The sequence below is a fragment of the Ovis canadensis genome, chromosome 12 (assembly GCF_042477335.2).
Source record: "Ovis canadensis isolate MfBH-ARS-UI-01 breed Bighorn chromosome 12, ARS-UI_OviCan_v2, whole genome shotgun sequence".
NCBI lineage: Eukaryota > Metazoa > Chordata > Mammalia > Artiodactyla > Bovidae > Ovis > Ovis canadensis.
In genome coordinates, this window is record NC_091256.1 from 52,040,817 (window position 1) to 52,063,727 (window position 22,911).

At 50.3% G+C, this 22,911-nt stretch overlaps 1 protein-coding gene across 1 annotated transcript in view; it reads right to left on the reverse strand.

The window, feature by feature from the left end:
* TNFRSF1B (TNF receptor superfamily member 1B) overlaps positions 1-2,374 on the reverse strand; it is a 35,901-nt gene extending 33,527 nt beyond the window's left edge. Inside the window, exon 1 of the mRNA XM_069544705.1 lies at positions 1,909-2,374. Within this exon, the coding sequence (XP_069400806.1) occupies positions 1,909-2,274 (366 nt within the window). The 5' untranslated portion in view covers positions 2,275-2,374. The remainder of the gene's footprint in view (positions 1-1,908) is intronic.
* Positions 2,375-22,911: the final 20,537 nt, after the last annotated feature.

The following is a 22,911-nucleotide window of genomic DNA, read 5'->3' on the forward strand; positions in this document are numbered from 1 at the left end:
ATAATAAGGAGGAAGATTGCACAGAACCTGTCCTCAAGGAACATTCCATCTACTGAAGTGAATAAAACACCAGATTAAAAAATAGAATGACATCTCTCCGCAAGGGAGATGAAGGGCTGGGAGTTCTAAAAGCAGTTCATCAAATTCAACTGGGAAACTGAGGAAAGGCTTTGGGGTAGGGATAGGGGGAAATGTGTAAAAGACCCTGAAGGATGGGGGAGGGGTTACCATGGAGAGGGGGCAGCATGGAGTGTGAAGATACACAACGTCCATGAAACACCCAGATGCCTCACTCGCTCTGGCCTGAGAGTGAGGCAGCAGGGGCAGCAGGTGGGGTGGAGGGGAGAGCAGTTTCTGCCTTGGTCACTGGGGGCCTTTTGCTTCTCAGGCAAGGAGAGAGGTGCTGTACTTTGAGGATGGTTGCCCCAGCGATGAGACAATCCTGGGAAGGAGGGAACAAGCTGATATGGGAGCAGGTCACAGGGGAGGGAAGCGAGAGACTCAGGCAAAGCCCTTTAACAACTCCAGGATGAGGGGCCACTGTCCGGAAGAGAAGCCTCACGCCTCTTCCCCTCAGGGGCTCCCATGACCCAGGTTTGCCGAGGCAGACAATGCCCCTAGTCTTGGTACCCTGCAGGCAGGCTGGGGACCACAGCCATGGGCATCCATACTCAGGTCTCAGAGTTGGGACTCTCCTGATCTCTGTTTACACAACAATCTCTGGGGCAGCGACCCGCCCCCACACCAAATGTGAATGAGTCTGTTCTGATCTGACAGCCTCCATTCTCTGCCCTGGAGAACTGGACTCTAAGGTATCTTTAGCCTTAGCGTGTGAGTCACCTCACATGAGTCAATGCCACCTCCTACTTTCTTCCCTGGTCAAGATGTCCAGACGGGTCAGTACACACCCATCCATAAGATCATGAGAAGGAATGAAGGCAGACCTCCTCATTTGCCAAGAAGGGAAAGGAAGAGATGTCCTCTTTAAGGGAAGAGCACCCTCCCATGCCCTTCTATGAAATACAAGTTTGCGGAGCCTCAGTTTTCCTTCTCTGCAAAATGGGACCATTCAGTCTTACCAGCCACAAAGGGCAAAGGAGGAGCAGTCCTCTGCACACTTTCCCTTGCTGTCTAGTGACTGCAGTCAGTACTGAATAACAGCTCTGGGGTCTCTGCTCTCTCTATTTTCCTGGAGCCCCTTAGAGATCATGTCAGTCTTGACAACCAGCCCAGAAGTCCGCCCTCAGCCTTGTCCCCAGATCCTCAGGGAGGTCAGACCAGGGGAACTCTAGGACCGTATCTTCCTCCCCGTCATTCCAGAGTCCTGACAGGGCAGACTCTGAAGTGGGGTCTGGGCAAAGGTCTCGGAAGACAGCCCATAGTCTGAATGTGCCCTTATTAGGCACTTACTGCACACCTGCCCTATTCTTTTAGAGGCGCAGCCCCAGTATTTCTAAGAAAGAAGAAAAGCATTGCCCAGAAGAGGAGGAAGTCTTCTGAAGAAGGTGCCGGGCATCTGCAGTGGGGACAGCGCCCCAGTACAGTTCACCACCTACCCTCACCCCAAAGCCACCCTGGGGAGGGCAGGGGTCGCAGGGGTAACCGGAGCTGGGGTCCAGAGTCTGGGTGGGATGTGTCCAGAGCCCGCTGGCTGGCCACCAACGCCCTGGGCTGCGCTGAGGGACCAGGGTGTGACCCCCGACCGCGGTGTCCAGAGTTCCAGACCTCGGACCTCGGGCGCACGTGTGCCAAACCCGAGGTCCCCTTAAGGTCTCCAAAGGCGCGCGCGTCTGATCCTGTTTCCATGGCCCGGAGTCCAGCTCCCGTGTCAGGGCGCCCCAGGGGGACGCGCGCCAACCCGGGGGTGGGTGGGATGGCGTCCCCCGCGGGGCCGCGCGAGTCACCTACCTGGGTGGGCACGGCGCGGCCCGCGGCCCAGAACTGCAGACCGACCGCCAGCGCGGCCCAGAAGGCGGTGGGCGCCATAGGTGCGGGCGGGCTGGCCAACCCCTCGCGCCCTTGAGCGTCCGCTCCCGCTCCGCTGCCTCCGCGCCTGCGACTGAAAGCGAAAGCCGGTGCGCGGCCGGAGACAGGCCGGGGGGCGGGACCGGGCGCGGACACACCTCCTTGCCCTCCTCCTGCACCCGCCCCGCGCCGGCCGCCCTGCACCACAGCCCGGACTCTCACTGGAGTCTGTCCGCCTCGGCTCTGGGTCCGGACCTCCAGCGTCAGCCACTCCCCGCCCGCCGAGACCCTGCAACCTCCTTCTAACATCCCCTCCTATTAGAATCAAGCTTCCCAGAGGTGGCGCGGGAAACCCTCAAGGGGGACAGGCTCCTACCAAGCTTGTGGTTGCCCCGAGGCTTTGCCTGCCGACCTGCCCCCGTCCACCTACCCCTCCCACCCGCGTCAGGCTCTCCACTCTGGTGGAGGAGCGGGGCACAATTTGGGGAAAATATCGCACCAAACTGACACGAGCTCAGCTGGCGGGGGTGGGGGGGGGGCGGGGGGGGGGGTGGGGAGGTCCTAGATTATTCGCTCATTTAGACTTTAGAGCCGGCCCACCTGAGTCTGAATCTCTGCATTAACCTCAAAGAGAGTCTGAAGATTGAAAGTTATGGAGTAAACATACTGTAGTATATATCGGACTTCCCTGGTGGCTCAGCGGTAAAGAATCTGCCTGGCAATGCAGGAGACGCAAGAGACACAGGTTCAATCCCTGAGTCAGGAAGATCCCCTAGAGCGGAAATAGCAACCCACTCCAGTATTCTTGCAGTGTTTTTGTCCCATGGACAGAAGGACCCTGGCAGGCTACAGTCCAGGGGGTTGCATACAGTCCCTCAGGACTGAGAGACTAAACAACAATATAGTATATATTATATATAGAGGTAAACTTATAATGTAAGTATCTAAGTAACTTAGTAAGCTCTGTGTGCATATTAGCTGTTACTTCTATTCTTCATCTGCTCATTTATCCTTAAACATTCTTCATACCCTCCTCAGAGTGAGCCTGGCCCTGCCCTGACCTCCTTGAGTCCCCAGTCCTGGTAGCAAACAAGTAAACAGAGACTGGGACAGAAAACTGTCCAGGAAGCTGTGGGGGCCCAGAGGAGCCTGGCCAAGGCCAGGGGCCACAAAGGCTGGTTTCCCTGGAGTTTACGTCTGAGCACCCATTCTAGCTGCCACTCTGAGTGCCAGGGCTTCTAATACCAGGACCAGCCCTGAGTGACCAAAAAGTTCCACCCGCCCCAGGAGTCCTTGCCCCTAGTACACAGGGTATTTCGGTGGGGGGCAGGGTGGGGAGGACTTTGTTCTCTTCCCTCACTGCCCCAAGACAGGGGACCCCCTGCTCTGGCCACCAACCCCAGGGATGGTAAGGATGATGCTTCTAAGCACTGAGTGAGAAACTGGGAAGTGACCCTTGGGGGATGGAAAATCCCACCTCCTGGTCAGGAGACTGGGAAATTACCTGGTTCCCACACATTTCTGAGACACGGGCCATGCTGAGGGCGAGGCTAGCATAGCCCACAACATTAACTCTGTAGAGAGGGTCAGCCTCTGAAATTGGCATGAAGATTCCTCCTGGCCCTTACAAGGCTTGTCTGGGAGCAGTTTGAAGAACTTCCTTATCCCTGAGAGAGAGCCAAGACCAGGAGCGGAGTGACACCTCCGTGGATGTCCCCTGCACACCTCAAACCCAGGGGGTCCCGCTGACTCATTCCCTCCAACAGCTCCCCATGCCAGGGAGCAACAGCACCACCACCACCCCAACCGTGGGGATCCTCCAGGGATCCCACCTTCCAACTCAATTCCACCAGCTGGACTCTAAGAGGTGGGTGACAGCCAACCCAACAGGAAAGCAAACCCTCTATCTAGTGATCCTATGAAAGTGAAAGTGTTAGTCGCTCCTTCGTGTCCGACTCTTTGTGACCCCATGGACTGTAGCTCACCATACTCCTTTGTCCATGGAATTCTCCAGGCAAGAATACTGGAGTAGGTTGCCATTCTCTTCTCCAGGGGTGCCGGAAGCCAGTGTGAGGAATTCCACCCATGACAAGGTCATGCGGCAGAGATCTGATGGGCAGGGTCAAGTCAGATCTCAGGTTTTCCCCCTGGCATTTCCTGAGCATGTACCCCAAAAAATAAGAATCTGCCTGCTTTTCCACTCTTCTGACATTCTCTGAAAAAAGTCAATTCAGGGCTTTAGTCTTCTGCATTTGAAAGAGTGTTTCAATCCAAAAACCCCTCTGATGGCTTTCTAGCCTGCCTGCAGGACTCGTACAGCTGCGCATGTGATTGAGGCCTCCTGACGGCAGGAGGCACAGGAAGCTTAAAACATCCTAGGAATGTAGGGGCTTCCGAGGAGTCAAAATCATTAGAATAGGACTGATTAAAGGTTTCATTTGTTGAGCCAATACTTGCTGCCAAATTTTCATATCCTTTATTTTTAGATATAGTTGGTATATAGAAAAACAAGCAGTAGACCTGGTATTAGCAACATTAGATCTTTGAGTTAAGTACCTTCTTTGTTATATCCCACTGCGCCTTTGTTCTATAGAGATGTAACTTTAGTGCTTTAAGGAGATGCAGATTAAAGAAAAACACTTAGGGGAAACGAAATTAACATTCATTAAGGAAGAGAGCCAAAAAGTGTTAACAAGCCTCTTGGCCAGAAGATAATGTAAATCACCTGAGACCTTTTGTATACAAACAGATATACAGAAAGAGTCTGGGCTGCTAACGCTACATAATTTTGTATTACCCATTGATCTCTATGTATAATCAAAAGTATAAAAGGCCTTGAAGGACAATAGAAGGGGAGCCAGTCGCTGGACTGGTTTCCCCCGTGTCTCTTCACTTCAATTTCAGGCTGAATTCCCATCTGGGGCGCGGAGGCTCGCCAAGTCTACTTACTTGCCCTGGCTGTTAAGACCCGCGCGAAAGGGAGCCTAAGGCGAGGCACCCTTAGATATTGAAGTGAGCGCCGGTGGCCCAGCGTAGATGGTGCAAGTTCCTTGTCTGGAATGTTATTGGTCTTCCACGTAATCCAAGTTATTCAGCCCTCTTTCTCCACTTAGTTTTCCTGCTATACTATTGTTTCTTAATCTAATCTTATGTTAATAAACAAATAAATTTTTCTCACGCCAACGCCGTCCCCACTTCGAATTCCCTGGATCCACCGGGGCTGGACCCCGGCACAGAGGATCTTCCTGACCCAGGAATCGAACCCAGGCCTCCTGCATTGCAGGTGGGTTCTTTGCCATCTGAGCCACCAAGAAACTTAAGGCTGGGCTATACAAGGTACTTAATACAGAGGAATTGGTTATAAAGATGTTAGAGAAATTAAAAGAAGAATTAGGGGAAAGGGATACTATTCCAAGTTTAGCAACTACAAGAAGCCACCACCGTCTCTGGGGCTGGAAGTGGCATTACCAAAGCCAGGAGCTGGGGCATCTAGAGTCATCTGGAAACATGGAGGAGACAGAGTCACTGTTAGAGACAGGGCATGAGCAGAGGATCCTGGCTTCCCCCATCCTCTCACCCTCCAGTCACCCACCAGTGCCTCCCATTGGCCAAATCTAAAATAGGAGCCATTTAGGAAAGGAACCTGAGAGATGTAGTTTGTTGAGATCATCCCACTGCAATGGAAATTAAAAGATGCTTGCTCCTTGAAAAGAAAGCTATGACAAACCTGCTGCTGCTGCAGCTAAGTCACTTCAGTCGTGTCCGACTCTGTGCGACCCCATGGACTGCAGCCCACCAGGCTCCTCCATCCATGGGATTTTCCAGGCAAGAGCACTGGAGTGGGGTGCCATGGCAGCATATTAAAAAGCACAGACATCATTTTGCCAACAAAAGTCCATATAGTCAAAGCTGTGGCTTTTCTAGTAGTCATGTCATAGACATGACAGTTGAACCCTAAAGAAGACTGAGTGCTGAAGAATTGATGCTTTCAAATTGTGGTGCTGGAGAAGACCCTTGAGAGTCTCTTGGACTGCAAGAACGAACCAGTCAAACCTCAAGGAAATCAATCCTGAACACTCACTGGAAATACTGTTGCTCCAATACTTTGGCCACCTGATGTGAAGAGTCAACTCTTTGGAAAAGACTGGGAAAGATTGAGGGAAAAGGAGAAGGGAGCAGCAGAGGATGAGATGGTTAGATAGCATCACTGACTCAATGGACAGGAATCTGGGCAAACTCCAGGAGATTCTGAAGGACAGGGAAGCCTGGCATGCTACAGTCCATGGGATCACAAAGAGTTGGACACAACTTAGTGACTGAACAACAACAACACTACAATGGGGGTGGGGTGGGAGTAGGGGCTTGATAGCAGGGCCTGGAGCTGAGCAGAGGCAGATAACCGGTGAGGGTCTAAGGAGAAAGTCTCACTCCTTATTGGGTTTGTTCTGGGGACCTGTTTTTTCTGCATGAAATCCTGGGCAAGTCTTGGAGCTTTTCCAGGCACTTCCAGGCAAGTCACCAGATAAGAGTCCAGTTCTGCCCTGGGGACTCGACAGAGTTGCAGTCTCTTATCCAGGGTGGAGCTTCTCCCTTTGTCCAACTGAACCCTGGAAGGAACCTGCCTAGGAGTGGGAGGACCCAACGACTTCTCTCTTGACCCCGCCAAATGTGTTTTGTAGAAAGGTTTTGGAAGCAAAGGGCGCAGTGTTTCATGGCAGCTAGAGTTGTCACCACCACCAACACCACCAACACTACCACCCCACACACAAACACACTGGGGCCTCTGGGAGGCAGTTTCCAGCCCATTCTCTCTTGGGGCACTCTTGCACGTTTCTAGGAGACCTGTTTACTGATTGCTCTGGCCATAGCTTCCCGGCACCCCAGATGCTTGAGCTCCCCAGCTGCTTGAGTCTCCTGCTGACCACAGCTTACCATATCCCCCTTGTCCCCTACATGAGTGGTGGTCTCCAGGCTTCTCCTGCCCAAGGCTGCTCCCCACAGGAAGTGCTATGGGTCAGAAATAACCCAAAGTTAGTTTTCTCCCTGGAGCCTATGGCTGTTGCCCCTTTGCCCTACACTGGAGCAGCCTGGCTCCCACCCATGTACCCTGTCTCATCCCAACTCTGCCACTTTAGGCCCTTCCAGCCACAGGCTCCAACTCACATCACCATCTTGATCAGGCATCTGCTGTGTGCCAGACGTGGGGTGCTGGGCGCTTAGTAGTACACAAACAATAACAGTCTCCCATAAGGGGCTTCCCTGGTGGCTCAATGATAAAGAATCTGTCTGCCAATACAGGAGACATGGGGTTCAATCTCTAATTCGGGAAGATTCCGCATACCACGGAGCAACTAAGCTTATGCGCCACAACTACTGAGCCCGTGCACTAGAGCCTGGGAGCTGTAACTACTGAGTCCATGTGCTGCAACTTCTGCAGCCTACATGCCCTGCAGCCCCTGGGGCTACAAGAGAAACTACCACAATAAGCTTGCACAATCCTACTAGAGAATAGTCCCCACTCGCCACAACTAGAGAAAAACCCTCCCAGCAATGAAGACTCATCACAGCCAAAAATAAATAAATAAAACAGTCTCCCATCAGTCTTGTGGTCCCTAAACGCCAGCAATGTCACGCTTTCAGAGTGGGCCTGGTACCCCTCCTGCTTGCCCGGAGGTAAGGGGAAGCACCCTCGCCTCTCCCTTGCGAGGCAGCAGGGGGCGCTCATCACAATGGTGGCTCCTTTCACCCCCTCCCCAGTCCTTTCTCTTGGCTTCTCCAACCTGACATCTTGTTTCAGCACTGGGTAGGCAGTGGCCAATTTCTGCATTTGACATTCAGTCTCTTAGCATGACCTGTATCGGTGGCCCAGGACTCTCTTTTCCAGATGGGGTTTTGGTCTTAGAACCCAGCATATTGTACACACCATTGGTACATCCACAACAGCATGGGAGGCGCCTGGAACACCCTGCCAACTGGATCACTTGGCCCCTCTCCTCCTGCCCCACAGCCTGGCCCTGGCTTTGACTTTGACCATTTTTCACTTGTGATGCTCTGATGGCCTCCAAACCAGTCCCCTGGCCTCCAGGCTCTGTTCCTCTCTTCATTTCGCCAGGGTGTGGCCAGGGTCAGCTCTCAAAAGCGTAAGGCAGTCATATAATTCCCTCTAGTCTAGTCATTCTCAACCAAGGAGTGATTTTGCCCCCTCCTTCAGAGGACATTTGGCAATGTCTGGAGACATTTTGGTTTCTCACCATTGCAGGGGGCAGGGACTACTCGTATCTTATTTCTAGAGACCAAAGAGGAGCTACTAAATACCCTACTGTGCACAGCAGAGCCCCCTGCAATGGTGTTTTGCATAACAGAGCGTTTTCCAGGCCCAAATGTTGATAGTGGTGAAGCTGAGAACCAGTGCCCTAACCCATGGCTCCCTGCAGCAGAATTGAGCTCAGCCTCCTTGGTGAGATGCTGGAGACCTTCATATCCTGGTCCAGCCTGCCTACTGGGTGGATCTCTTGCACCATGACCCCCACCTCCACACTCTAACCACCTTGGACTCCCTAAAGCATCCTGAGTTCCCACCTCCATGCCTTTGTCCACCTGGGTCCCTCTGCCTGGGATGTTTTTCCCTCCTGTTTGCTGGATGATCACCCATTTGTCCTTCAAGTCAAAGCACAACTCTCTCTTCTTGGTGAGACTTGCCCTTAACCACACCCCACCAACCTAAGCAGAGTTTGGTCCTTCCACAGACCTTTAGCATGACACTCACTTGGGTATGGTTAGTCGTTTACATGTCTCCTTTCCTTTCTTAGTAATTGTGATACTAGTAGTTATTAGAAGTCTTCTCTGGGCCAGATGAATTACACACATTGCTTTGCAACAGAGAGGTCCAGCTTATATGGCCAGTAAGGGGTACTGTCTGTATCTCTCAGTCTCCTACATGAGTGGTGGCCTCCTGCCTTCCACCCAGTACTTGCTCCCTGTAGCAAGCTTTATGGATCAGAGAGGACCCAAGACTGGCTTCCTCCTAGGAGCCCACAGTTGCTCTTCACCCTATACCTGAAGCAGCCCAGCTCAAACCCATGCACCCTGGCTCACTCCAGCTCTACCACCTCAGACACATCCAGCCATAGGCTCCAACTCATGTTGTGATTTTTATGAAGTACCTGCTGTGTGCAGCCCTGGGGAGCTGGGCACTGAAAATGGAAGCAGATGAGCGTCTCCATCAGTCTTGTGGTCCCTAATCGCCTGCCACGTCAAGCAAGGGGATTGAAATACGTAGCCAAGGAGCTCTGCTCAGCTGACTGCCTCTCGCTGCTGGACTGTGTGATCCTCAAGGGCGGAGCAACTTGGTCACAGTTCAGTTCAGTTCAGTCGCTCAGTTGTGTCCAACTCTTTGCAACCCCATGAATCGCAGCACGCCAGGCCTCCCTGTCCATTACCAACTCCCGGAGTTCACTCAAACTCACGTCCATCAAGTCAGTGATGCCATCCAGCCATCTCATCCTCTGTCGTCCCCTTCTCCTCCTGCCCTCAATACCCCCCAGCATCAAAGTCTTTTCCAATGAGTCAACTCTTCGCATGAGGTGGCCAAAGTATTGGAGTTTCAGCTTCAGCATCACTCCTTCCAAAGAAATCCCAGGGCTGATCTCCTTCAGAATGGACTGGTTGGATTTCCTTGCAGTCCAAGGGACTCTCAAGAGTCTTCTCCAACACCACAGTTCAGAAGCATCAATTCTTCGGTGCTCAGCTTTCTTCACAGTCCAACTCTCACATCCATACATGACCACTGGAAAAACCATAGCCTTAATTAGACAGACCTCAGTCGGCAAATTAATGTCTCTGCTTTTGAATATGCTATCTAGGTTGGTCATAACTTTTCTTGCAAGGAGTAAGCGCCTTTTAATTTCATGGCTGCAATCACCATCTGCAGCGATTTTGGAGCCCCCAAAATTAAAGTCTGACCCTGTTTCCACTGTTTCCCCATCTATTTGCCATGAAGTGATGGGACTGGATGCCATGATCTTTGTTTTCTGAACGTTGAGCTTTAAGCCAACTTTTTCACTCTCCTCTTTCAATTTCATCAAGAGGCTCTTTAGTTCTCTTCACTTTCTGCCATAAGGGTGGTGTCATCTGCATATCTGAGGTTATTGATATTTCTCCCAGCAATCTTGATTCCAGCTTGCGTTTCTTCCCATCCAGCGTTTCTCATGATGTACTCTGCATATAAGTTAAATAAGCAGGGTGACAATATACAGCCTTGACGTACTCCTTTTCCTATTTGGAACCAGTCTGTCGTTCCACGTCCAGTTCTAACTGTTGCTTCCTGACCTGCATACAGATTTCTCAAGAGGCAGGTCAGGAGGTCTGGTATTCCCATCTCTCTCAGAATTTTCCACAGTTTATTGTGATTCACACAGTCAAAGGCTTTGGCATAGTCAATAATGCAGAAATAGATGTTTTTCTAGAATTCTCTTGCTTTTTCCATGATCCAGTGGATGTTGGCAATTTGATCTCTGGTTCCTCTGCCTTTTCTAAAACCAGCTTGCTTCCTGATGTTCAAGCTGGTTTTAGAAAAGGCAGAGGAACTTGGTCACAGTCCCCTCTATTTCCCTGGTGGCCAGGTGATACCTGGAGTGGAGGCTCAGTACAGTTGAAGTGGGTGAAGGCTGTAAACAGGATGAGCGTGTGCAGGAGACAAGAGAGGGGTGAAGGAGTCAGCAAATGAATGGTTGAATGATTGTCAGGGTCGATGCCCTGGAATCCTGTCCAGTCCAATCACTCCTAGGCCCTGTGCACCCAACCAGGTCTACCAGACCATGTACCTCAAAGACCCCTAGCGCCACAAGGCAGAAAAACCCCACTTGCTCCTCGGTAAAGGGTGGCAGGCTGGTTTCCAGGACACAGAACCATGGCCCTCTGGTCCCCAAATCAGGGGCAGCATGTACAGTGTCTGAACCCTGGGGCTCCCTGGAGCTTCCCCCACTTTCCAGTGCAGCCAGTAGCTCTCAGAAAATTCCCAGCCATCTTGCACACACCACCCCAGCAAGCAGATGCCTGTGCTTCACAAGCTGTGTAGAGGAAGGCTCAGCCCAGCAGGCATCATGCATGACAACAGCCAGCCTGTCCACCAATATTTATGAAGCAACTACAGTGTACTCGGTGTTCGCATTTGGAGGAACAGCTCTGCAGCTTCAGCCAGCAGCAAGAGGTGGTATTAGAAGGCATAGGTGGTCAGAGTGTTTCAGAAGACATTGCTGAGGGTAGGCTTGGAGGGGTGGTTTACACTACGGGGGAGTTCTCAGAACTGGCCTTCAGCGGGACTTGGTCTGGGGCGAGTTCCACTGGGATCTTGTCTTAGCAGGACCCCACTGCCAGCCTCACCCAGTTTGGCCCACAGACTGAGCAGGTGACCTTTTCTCTTTTCCCACTGTCCTGCATGTCTCAGTGCCCTGGATGCTCAGGGCCAGCCCCTTGATGACTCATGTCCCAAAATCTCAAAAAGGAAGTAGCACTGGGGTGAGCCACAGCTCTGCAACTGCCTCCTCTCTCTGTCGAGGCCTCCCACCTGCCTTCCCGCCTACCTCAGGGCCACATCTTGTTGGGGACAGGGGTGAAGCTGGCCAGGCCAAGCTGGAGGCTGGGGATACTGCTCCCCTCCCCATTTCCTCCTGAAGAAGAGGAGGGCAGCTGTCCCTCCCCATGACCCTCAAAGAAGACCCCAGGCAATTTGGAGAAGGGAGACTGCAGGCCTCCTCCTCCCCCTGCTCCACCACAACCTCCCTGTTCTGGATGGCCTCTTCCCAGTAATCGATCCCCAGATTGACCCCAAACCTTCTAAAGACCCTGAGTTTCTAAGCCCAGCAGGTGGAGGCCAGCTCAGACTCAGGGGAATTCCCATCCTAGCCCCCACCCTGTGTGAGGGCCTAGAACATCTAGAACATGAGTGGGCTGGATTAGATCAGGGCATGGGAGGCAGACTGCTTTTAGCCTAAGTGCCAACTCAGCTTGGTGACAGTTGCTAGGGCTTCATGTTGAAAAGGATTCTTTTAAATTAATTAATTAACTTGGCTGCACCAAGTCTGGGTTGTGGCATGCAGGATCTTTTAGTTGCAGTATGTGGGACCTAGTTCCCTGACCAGGAATCAAGCCTAGGCCCTCAGCATTGGCAGTGTGGAGTCTTAGCCACTGGACCACCAGGGAAGTTCCTGAAAAGGATTCAGCCTGCATGTGGACTCTGCATGAAAGGATGCTTGACCAAGTAGCCAGGTGTGCACTGGGTGGGGAGGGGCAGCCTCAGTGGGTCACCTGGCCTCTGCCATCTCTGTACTAGGTCCTAGCGCCCCTCCATCCTGATTCTGACTCTGATTCAAGTACTCTGACTTCCATGAGATGTTGGCTGGATTCTAACCCCCTGCCTTCAACTGTATAAAGGGGACATACCTGTCCTGCAGGAATGACCACCTTGATCCCACACAGGGCCTTCCACAATGGGTAGGTCTCCTGTTCATCCTTCTGCCAACCAAGCTGCTGCATTTTATATCCGTCTTTTAACCTTACAATGTCTTTGTTTTGATTTTTTTAATTAAAAAAAATCTCAGAGTGTATTATAAAAATCACCCATATTCCCACTACCCAGGGTTGACCAATGTTAACAACCAGGCCTGCCCTCCTTCCTCTCTGACCTTCTACCCTAACACTTGACCCTCTATCTTCCTGGTTGATCCTGAACATGCGAAACACCCAGATCACCTTTCCTCCAGATGCCTGCGTGACTATGCCCTCACTCTGGTCCAGTCTGCTCAAACACCACCTCCTCAGAGATGCCTCTCTGACCCTCCTAGCTAAAGCTGCTTGTCTTTCTTTCTTTAATGTTTACTTATCTATTTGACTGCACCTGGTCTTAGTTATGGCACAAGGGATCATCCCTCTTCATCGCGCCAGGCAGGATCTTTGGTTGTAGCGTGTGGGATCATTAGCTGAGGCATACAAACTCTTAACTGCAGCATGTAGGATCTAGTTCACTGACTAGGAATAGAACCTGGGGCCTCCTGCATTGGGAGTGTGGGTTTCTAGCCACTGGACCACCAGGGAAGTCCCCTAAAGTTACTTTTCTTCATAGCGACTGGTGTAAGTTCTCTGTTTGTTTGTCTGTCTCTCCTGTGATGGCAGGAACCATGTCACTTTTGTTCTCTCCTAGCTCTCCAACCCCGACTAAGTAAGCAGCGCTGGCACTGATTCAATTGTTTTGGGATTTTTTTTCCTAATCGTAGTCTCTCAGTACATTTTTGTTGAATTATTTTTTTGCTTCAAATTCTTTGGTAATTAAAACCAAAGTCCGTCTTGACCCCCAGCCCCTGGTCTAGTCCCTTCTCTTTGCCTGCAAAGGCAGCTACTGGGAGACAGCTCAGATGCCTCTGAGTCTGCCATGTTGCTCACAAATCTTTTTTCTGCCTTTTCATGTGACTGGATGATGGGGAGGATTATTAAACGCGTGTTTCTGTGTTTATACCAATCTACCAGGCACATGCTCTTCTGCCCCTTGGTTTTTCCCCCCCACCGCCCCTCGGGCGTGTTTCTGAGAACTTTCCGTGTTGTTGAGTTCAAACCTGGTGCTGCCCCGCACGCCCGCCTGCCCCCCTGCCCTCCCCCATCTGTTTACCTGCTGCCCTTGAACTGTCAGGTGTTTGCACTTCTGGCCCAAGGCACATTCTGGAGCCTGTTTCCTGAAGCATTGGATTGAGGGTTTCTCTGGGTGGTAAACCCAAAAAGTACCATAGCACTGCCAGGCAGTGGGGTTTACACTGGTTCATTTTTGCTAGGTCCTGGCCAAGAGGCCTTACCGTTTACACTCCCACCAGCAGCGAGAGGAGACTCCCTTCCGTGTGCCCAGTTCTTTTCGTCTTGTCAGCAGGTTTCTTTTTACAGCCCTTTGTGTTTTCAAAAAGCTTTCAATTCTCCTACCTCCTTTCAGCCTCATCAAGGCACTACCCATAGTCCTTTCCTTTGAAGGATGAGTCTCTCCTCCTCCAACCCCCAACCTTCACCCCACTACCCTCTACCCTCATTCCTGCTTCGCATCCACCCTCTCCACTCTCCCAACTGCCACCCACCCACCCACCCGACTCTCCAGACCTCACTATCTCTCCTTCAGGGCCTGGAGGAGTCAAGAAGCAGCAGATCCCCACTTTCTAGTTAAAGAAGCAAAGACAAGGACTTCCCTCATGATCCAGTGGTAAGGAATTCGCCTGTCAGTACAGGCAATGTGGGTTCAGTCCCTGGTCTGGGAAGATTCCACATGCTGCAGGCGCCTAAGCCCGTGAACCACAACTACTGAAGCCACGTGCCTAAAGCCCATGCTCCACAACGAGAGAAGCCACCACAGTGAGAAGCCCGAGCACAACAAAGAATAGCCCCCAATCGCTGCAACTAGAGAAAGCCCATGTGCAGCAATGAAGACCCAGCACAGTCATAAAGAAAGAAAGAAAAGGACTTCCCTGGTAGTCCAGTGGTTAAGAATCCACTTTCCAATGCAGGGGACGCCGGTTCGATCCCCGACTGGGGGACTAAGATCCCACATGTCCCAAGGCGACTAACCCCTCGAGCCACAACTAGAGAAAGCCCGCATGCACAACGAAGGAGCACGGAAAGGAAGACCCAGCGCAGCCAAAAAAAAAAAAAAGACTCAAGAGACAAAGAATGTCTCCCAGACGCACTCTGGCCTCAGTTTCCCTGCCTCCTCTTGAGTTCTCCACCGATTACGAACGGGGCCACCCCCAGCCTGGGCAGGAACCCGAGCCCCTCCACCAGCCCCTCCTCCAGCCCCTCCCCCTTTGGGTAACTGATCCCTAGCTATTTGACAGTTTGGTCGCTGGTGTGAATGGAATCTTTTTTTGCATAACTTCTCTCACTCTCAGGTACAATGGATTCAGTGAATCATACTCCTCCGATCTAGCCTTACAAGCCTCCTCTCTGGCTTTATTTCCCCGCGCCCCCCACCCCCACTCCCCACCCCCCCACACACACACCCCACACTCCCCCCACGCCCCCGCCGCCCCGCTCCAGCCCCTGGCCCCTGGCCCCTGGCCCCTGGCCCCCACCATAAACACAATCCATGTGTCCTTGTAAAGCTCACGCTGGTGTCTGTGGGTGTTTGAATTTCTCTGAAGTGGGACTACCGGATCGTGGGGTCATCGTGGGCCTATTTCAAGAACATTGCCAGAAAGTCCGCTGGGATGGCCACATCAGCCACACTCCTTCCCACCAGCAGGGTAGGAGGGTTCCCCTTTCTTCCATTTCCCTCAAACTGGCTATTAGCCAACATTCTGATTTTGGCCAGTTTGATGGGTATAGAGTAGAAGTCACCGTTGTCTCATTTGCATTTCTCTGAATATTCGTGGGTCTGAGCACCTCTTCACTACTTAGTCATTTGGGTTTCCCCTTCCGTGAACTGCCTATTCATATCCTTTGACCATATTTCTATTATTTCCTGTCTTTTTCTTGTAGCTTTGCAATAATTCCTTGTATATTCTAGATATTAATTCCTTGTCATTTTTAGATATCACAAACACTTCTACATTCTGTCATCCATCTGGTGTCCTGGTTTATACTGTCCTTTGTTGATTAAAAAAAAAACAAAACCTTAGTTTTAATGTAATCAAATCCATAAATTTTTTGCCATTTGGATCTCAGTCAAAAAGTCCTTCCTCACCGTGGATTTAAAAGTATTTTCCTATGTTTTCTTTCATCAGTTTTATGATTTTATACCTAGGTCTTTAATACAACCCAGATGATATGTGGTATAGAAGATCTAGAGACCCAACTTCATTTTTTCTCTACAGAGTGAGCCAGTCTTTCCTATATCTTTGGCCAAATAGTCCATAGTCCATTCTTTAATCACTGATCATAATTACATGGGTCTGTCACTGAACGTCTCATTCTGTTCCATTCATTCCTGCTGATGGGCTTGTTCCACATAGGTTGTTTGTTTGTTTTTTTTTTTTTTGCAGGGCTCTGTAGAATGTATAATACCTGGCAAAGTGAATCTCCTTTGCTCTTTTTAAAAATTCACTTTATTCTACAGGTTCTTTATTCTTCCATACACATTTTAGAATACACTTGGCCACTTTGACCACCTGCCGCGAAGAACTGACTTATTGGAAAAGACCCTGATGCTGGGAAAGATTGAAGGCAGGAGGAGAAGGGGACGACAGAGGATGAGATGGTTGGATGGCATCACCGACTCAATGGATGTGAGTTTGAGCAAACTCCGGGAGATAGTGAAGGATAGGGAAGTCTGGCGTGCTGCAGTCCATAGGGTCACAAAGGGTCGGACATGACTGAGTGACTGAACTGAACAGAACTAAGTTCCTCAAATTCCAGCTAAGATTTTAATTAAGGTTGCACTGAACTGATAGGTGAATTTGGGGGAGAACTGACATCCTTGCAGTGTTAAGTTTTTCCGTTATCAACATGATATGTATACCCTTCTTTTATTCGAGACTTCTATGGTTTTAATAGTTTTCTTCCCCAGCTCTGAGCATTTGGGTGTGGCAGGTTGCAATTTGTCAGCACCCCTCCCCTAACTCACCACCTTCTGCACCTGGGTTCCCATTTGATGTTTGCAATAACTCTGGGCAGGCTGAATGGCAAGACCTAATAGCCCAGCTCTGTAGATGATTTTAAGCCGTTCATCCTAGTCTAACAGGCTGTGTGGACACCTAATACAGTATACATCTCCCGATAGCAAATCTCATTAACATGTGAAGTTTGTTTCATGAAAAATTTGCCAGACCCCTAGGCAATGGCCTCGTAAGTTATTCTATGTGTCATTAAGAGGTTTGGCTTCACAGATGGAGAACCTGGGGTTCTTCGTGTGCTCTGAACACAGGGCTGAAAACCAGGGAGAGATGGAATTACCAGACTCATCCCACTCCATCACCAGTAGGTATACCTACTCGGAATCAGTGGCCTCAGTTCTTCAGAACAACCTTTGTCAGGAGACAAAGGCCATATCTGTCACTTGTTTTTTACTTTCCTAAGGGAAAACAGCTTTCCTGAGCCTGTCCCCACCTCACCTTACTCCAAGGCTTCCTCTAACATGCCTCCCCAAAGGGTTCCCACTTGGACCTCAGGCCTCCTGGGCATAAACAATCTCACATTAAAATATGATGTCTTGGGACTAAGGTGGTGGTCCACTGGCTAAGCCTGTGCACTTTCAATGCAGGGGAACCAGCTTCAATCCCTGGTCAGGAACCTAGATCCCACAGGCCACAACTAAAGACCCTGCATGCCACAGCAAAGATCAGAGACCCTGTGTGCTTCAACTAAGACCCAGCATAGCCAAATAAATAAATGAACACTTTTAAAAATGTGATGCCTTCCTGCTCCTGATATAAGCCATCCTTCCTGGCTTCACTTCAACTCTATCTCCTTTTTGAACCCCTTCAGGATCTCTCCAGTTCACAGAGATCTCTTGCCTTTTCCACATGGAGTCTGACATTGAAGAAAAAGCACTGGAATGGGCTAAACCAGAGGTTCTCAAAGATTTTTTTTGGTCATAAAACTCTGTTCAGATGGAATCTTAGAAGAAAAGAAAACTTAGCCTCAGATTGCTTGGCCATTCCAACTCTGCCACTCACTGGCTGTGTGACCTTGGACAGATGACTACACCTCTCTGAGCCCTTTGTTTATGATCTGTAACATGACAGTAACAACTATACCTGTCTCCCAAGGTTGATATTGAAAAGTAAATGCTATGATGCATGGTTAGATAGCATCAATGACTCAGTGGACATGGATTTGAGCAAACTCTGGGAGATAGTGAAGGGCAGGGGAGCCTGGTGTGCTGCAGCCCATGGGGTCACAAAGAGTCGGACACAACTTAGCAACTGAACGACAACAACCATAGTAAGCACTCAATAATGACGACCATTAGGATGGAAATCCAGTTTATAAAACAAATCAAAGGGTTGCTTCTTTGGCCGAAGGTGGCTGGGGCAAGATTGTTCTCCACTGGCTTGACTAAGTTGGGCTTCCCAAGTGGCTCAGTGGTAAAGAATCCACCTGCCAATGCAGGAGACACAGGTTTGATCTCTGGGTTAGGAAGATCCCCTGGAGAAGGAAATGGCAACCCACTCCAATATTCTTGCCTGGAGAATTCCATGGACAGAGGAACCTAGTGGGCTCTATAGTCCATGGGGTCACAAAGACTTTTTAGTGATTAAAAAACAACAACAACAAGCACAGATGCTGAGAAGGAGCAGGTCTTGTAGATCAAATAAGAGGACAAGAACTAAAAGCAGGAGGCCTCTAGGCATTCCATTCAGAATCACCAGAAGCAAATCCCCTCAGTGGGGCCTCCATGGAGATGGGGTTCAGGCTGACAGTCTAAGCTATGGATTTCTTGTAATTGTAGGATGAAAATGGTCTTACCAATGTGAGTTGGGCTATGAACTAACATCCATTACAATTATAACCATAAGTTGAGAGGTTTTATTTTATTAATAAATAACTGAAGATGATTTTTAAAAGTTATTTAGGAGAAGGGAAGAAGCAAAAATATTTTAAGTGGTTATAAGGGGTGTGGGGATCATGCATAATTTTTATTACTTTCCTTATACTTTTTTCTATTTTTATTAGCTTTATTTTTCAAAAATTGCAGTTACCTCTCTATTTATAAGGAGCTTTCCCAGTGGCTCAGTGGTAAAGAATCTGCCTGCAATGCAGGAGATGCGGGTTCAATCCCTGGGTCAGGAGGATCTCCTGGAGAAGAAAATGGCAACCCATTCTGGGGTTCTTGCCTGGAAAATCCCATGGACAGAGGAGCCTGGTGAGTTGCAGTCCATGGGGTCTCAAAAGAGTCAGACACAACTTAGTGACTCAACAGCAACAACAACTCTGAGAGAGAGGGAATAAGATCTGGGTGTCACAAATTCCTCCTGCACATCAGCCCACCCCCATCTGCACATCCCACCTGTGCCTGCCCACCCAGATGCCGTCAGATACATGAACAAGAACATTTTTTTCTCATTAGGGAGAACTTGGCTGAGAACAGGAAATGGCCAAGGAGCCAGGAGGGAGTGACAGGGCTGGGGGCCTGCCAGGCTGGACATGGGATGGTTCTGGGCCCATTTCCCTGACCTGATACCCAGCCCTCCCTTTGGGAGATGCAGTGCAGGAGACCCTGCTCGTCAGCAATGCCCGAATTACTGACCTCATTTCCCCGGCAAGTTTTCCCTTGCTCAATTCAAAAAGAGGAAGAAATAAGTAATTTTTTCCCTGCTACAATTTCTCAATCTCCATTCACTTGGATATTTATGAGTATCTGTCTACTGACCAGAGCCAAGCAGGGCTGGGCATGGGTGATTCAGTGTGGGCTCAACCCCTGCAGGAACTTGGGAGGGTGGAGGCCAAGCACTTGGAGAAAGATGGAGAGGCCCGAGGGGCTTCTTGAAGTAAGTGGCAGTTACGTGGCCCCCTTTAATTCATCTCTGATGTGAAATATGTCTGTAAGACCTCACTCCTGGGGAACCAGAGCCCCGCATCCCCCTGCCCCGGGCCAGTCCTGCCTGTCCTGCAGACACCACATGTAAGCACTGAGCACCTACTGTGTTCCAGGCAGCATCCTCCTGCCCCTGCACCCACAGTTCATAGTGACCCTGCTCCAGCTGTGCACCCAAATGAGGATCCTAGGACACTTTACCTCCTAGGGATGAACGGTGCATTTCAAGCACGAAGAGGGCATCACCTTTGCCACTCCCTAGCCCTGGGTTCAAGTCCTAGCTCAGACCACTTACAGCATGTGATCTTGTCCTTGGACAAATCACTTCATCTCCTTAAGCCTCCATTTCTTCTATTGTAGAATGGGGGCTTCCCCTATGGCTCAGCAGGTAAAGAATCCACCTGCAGTGCAGGAGACGTAAGAGATGCAGGTTCAATCCCTGGCTTGGAAAGATCCCCTGGAGGAGGAAATCGTAACCCACTCCGGTATTCTTGCCTGGGAAATCCTGGACAGTTAACAAAGGAGCCTGGTGGGTTATAGTCCAAAGGATTGCAAAGAGTTGGACATGACTGAATGACTAGGGACACACATACAATGAAGGTGGGTGGGGGGAGTAAACCCCTGTAGGGATCTTGTAAGGACCCAGGTGTGGGAGGCCACCACATAGTTGGTGCTCATTAAATGTAGACTCAGAACTTGATGCCTCCCCAGATTGGAGTCCCGGGTCTCCCCCACTGTGCAGGGGAAAGTTTCCCTGTGGAGTTCCCAAAGTACTCACCCTCCCTCTTCCCTTTGACACCCAAAGGAAACCTCTGGGGGCCCCCAATTCCACCACAGTTTCCAAACCCTCTTGAGGCTGTTGCAACTTCCCACTGACCATCCAGTCCAGCCCTTCCACTTTCCCACCCAGCTCTTACATAATAATTTCTGCCTATGAAACCATCTTCATCACTTCACCTCTTTCTTCCTCAGAGACCTAGTGATCCGGATGCAGGGGTAGAGCAGTCTCCCCCGCAGACTCACAAACACCCTCGTTTCTGACACCCCAGTCACACCTACTCACTCACATGCCCCTAATTTCTCTAACCTTCCAGACTTTTGTCCGACTTCTACCAAGCCCCCCCAAGCTCTGGCTGCACACCTGGCCCACTGGGATCCCACATACCACTGAGCTTTTGGTCTTTATATCAGTTACAACTGACTAACGTATCTTATACACTTTTTGAATTTAAATATATTTGTTTTGGAGGCACTGGATCTTCGGCGCTCTGCGCAGGCTTTCTCGAGGTGCGGGAGTGGGGCTACTTTCTAGTGGGCAGCAGGAGGCTTCTCACCGCGGTGGCGTCTCTTGTTGGGGAGCATGGGTTGTAGGCTGCACAGGTTTCAGCAGTTGTGGCACACGGGCTTTGTTAGGGTTTCTCCGGTGGCTTAGACTGTAAAGAATCTGCTAGCAATTCAGGGATCGGATTTGATCCCTGGGTTGAGATCCCCTGGAGAAGGGAATGGTAACCCACTCCAGTATTCTGGCCTGGAGAATTCCATGGACAGAGGAGCCTGGCAGGCTACAGTCCATGGGGTCACAGAGAGCTGGATACAACTGAGTGACTTTCACTATGGGCTTAGTTGCCTGGTGGCATGTGGAGTCCTCAGACCAGGGATCAAACCCGTGACCCTGGCATTGACAGGTGGATTCTTAACCACTGAACCACCAGGGAAGTCCTGTCATTTGCTTTTTATTGTCCCTCTCCATGAGGGCAGGGTTGGGTCCCCATGAAACAGCAGCGCATACAGTTTGAGCTCAATAAATATTTATTTAGCAAACTAATGAATAAATTTAATCCTTGCAACTTCTCTTTGGGATAGGTGCTTATTCAATCCAATTTACAGAGGAGGAAGTGGAGACCCACCATCTGGGTTAGAGGCCACACAGTAGGTCTTAGAGCCCTGGGTTTACCTCTGTCATAGCAAGGACCATACCCACAGCCATCACCTGACCTCAGACTCGTCTCCCCAGTCAGGCTTTGACTCCTTGAGAGCAGTTCCGTGGATCCCCATCCCCTCCCAGCTGCACTGTATTCCTTAGCATGGTTCCTGACACACAGTAGGTGCCCTGCACAGATCTGCTGCTTGAGTGACTAAATGAGGGGCTGAGTGAATGAATCCATGAACAAACTCATCTTTTCATACAGAAATTTCTTAAAATCTTCAGTACTTTGAAAAAATTTTATTTATCTATGTATTCATTTTTGGCTGTAAGCAGGCTTTCTCTAGTTGCACCGAGTGTAGGCAACCCTGGTTGCAGCACGCGGGCTTCTTATCGTAGTGGCTTCTCTTTCTACAGAGTACAGGCTCTAGGGTGGGTGGGCGTCAGTAGCTGTGGTTCACGGGCTTAGTTGCCCCAGGGCATGTGGAATCTTCCTGGATCAGGGATCGAACCTTTGCTCCCCACATTGGCAGGTGGATTCTTTATCACTGGACCACCAGGGAAGTCCTGGAAATATTTCGTGTGTGCCCTCTGGAACTAGGCCTCCAACCCTCTTCATAGTCAGTGCCAGGGGAACGTGAGTGACACAGATGCCCCTGTCCTGGGTGGTCTTGGAAGGCTTTCTGAAGGAAGAAGAGAAAGTTGAGGATGGAGGTTTGGGAGTTGGGACGCTGAGAAGAGATTTCTTGGTGGGGATGTGACCTCCATATTTGGTGACTTGGGAGGAACACAGTTGAGTTTCAGAGGGGTTTTGGATACAGGAGCCGTGGCAGGCAGCAGGACATGCCTTGGAGGGCCAGACTGGCAGATGTTGGCCTGTAGGTACTGGGGAATTATCGAAGGCTCTGCGAGAGAATGACCTGGTTGGAGCTGGGCTTTGGAAAGGAAAGGTGGACAGAAGCCAGGAGGCAAACTCCACTCTCTGTACGTTTACCGAGCCCTAAAGATACTATGACAAACGTAGACAGCGTCTTACAAAGCAAAAACATAACTTAGCTGACAAAGACTCGTCTAGTCAAAGCTATGGTTTTTCCAGTAGTTATGTACAGATGTGGGAGTTGGACCATAAAAGAGACTGAGCAGTGAAGAACTGATGCTTTTGAACTGTGGTGCTGGAGAAGATTGTTGAGAGTCCCTCAGACTGCGAGGAGATCCAACCAGTCAACTGTAAATGAGATCAACCCTGAATATTCATTGAAAGGACTGATGCTGAAGCTGGAGTTCCAATACTTTGGCCAGCTGATGTGAAGAGCTGACTCACTGGAAAAGACCCTGATGCTGGGAAAGATTGAGGGCAGGAGGAGAAGGGGGTGGCAGAGGATGAGCTGTTTAGATAGCATCACTGACTCAATGGACATGAATTTGAGCAAACTCTGGGAGACAGTGAAGGACAGGGAAGCCTGGCAGGCTGCAGTCCATGGGGTCACAAAGAGTCACACACGACTTAGCGACTGAACAACAA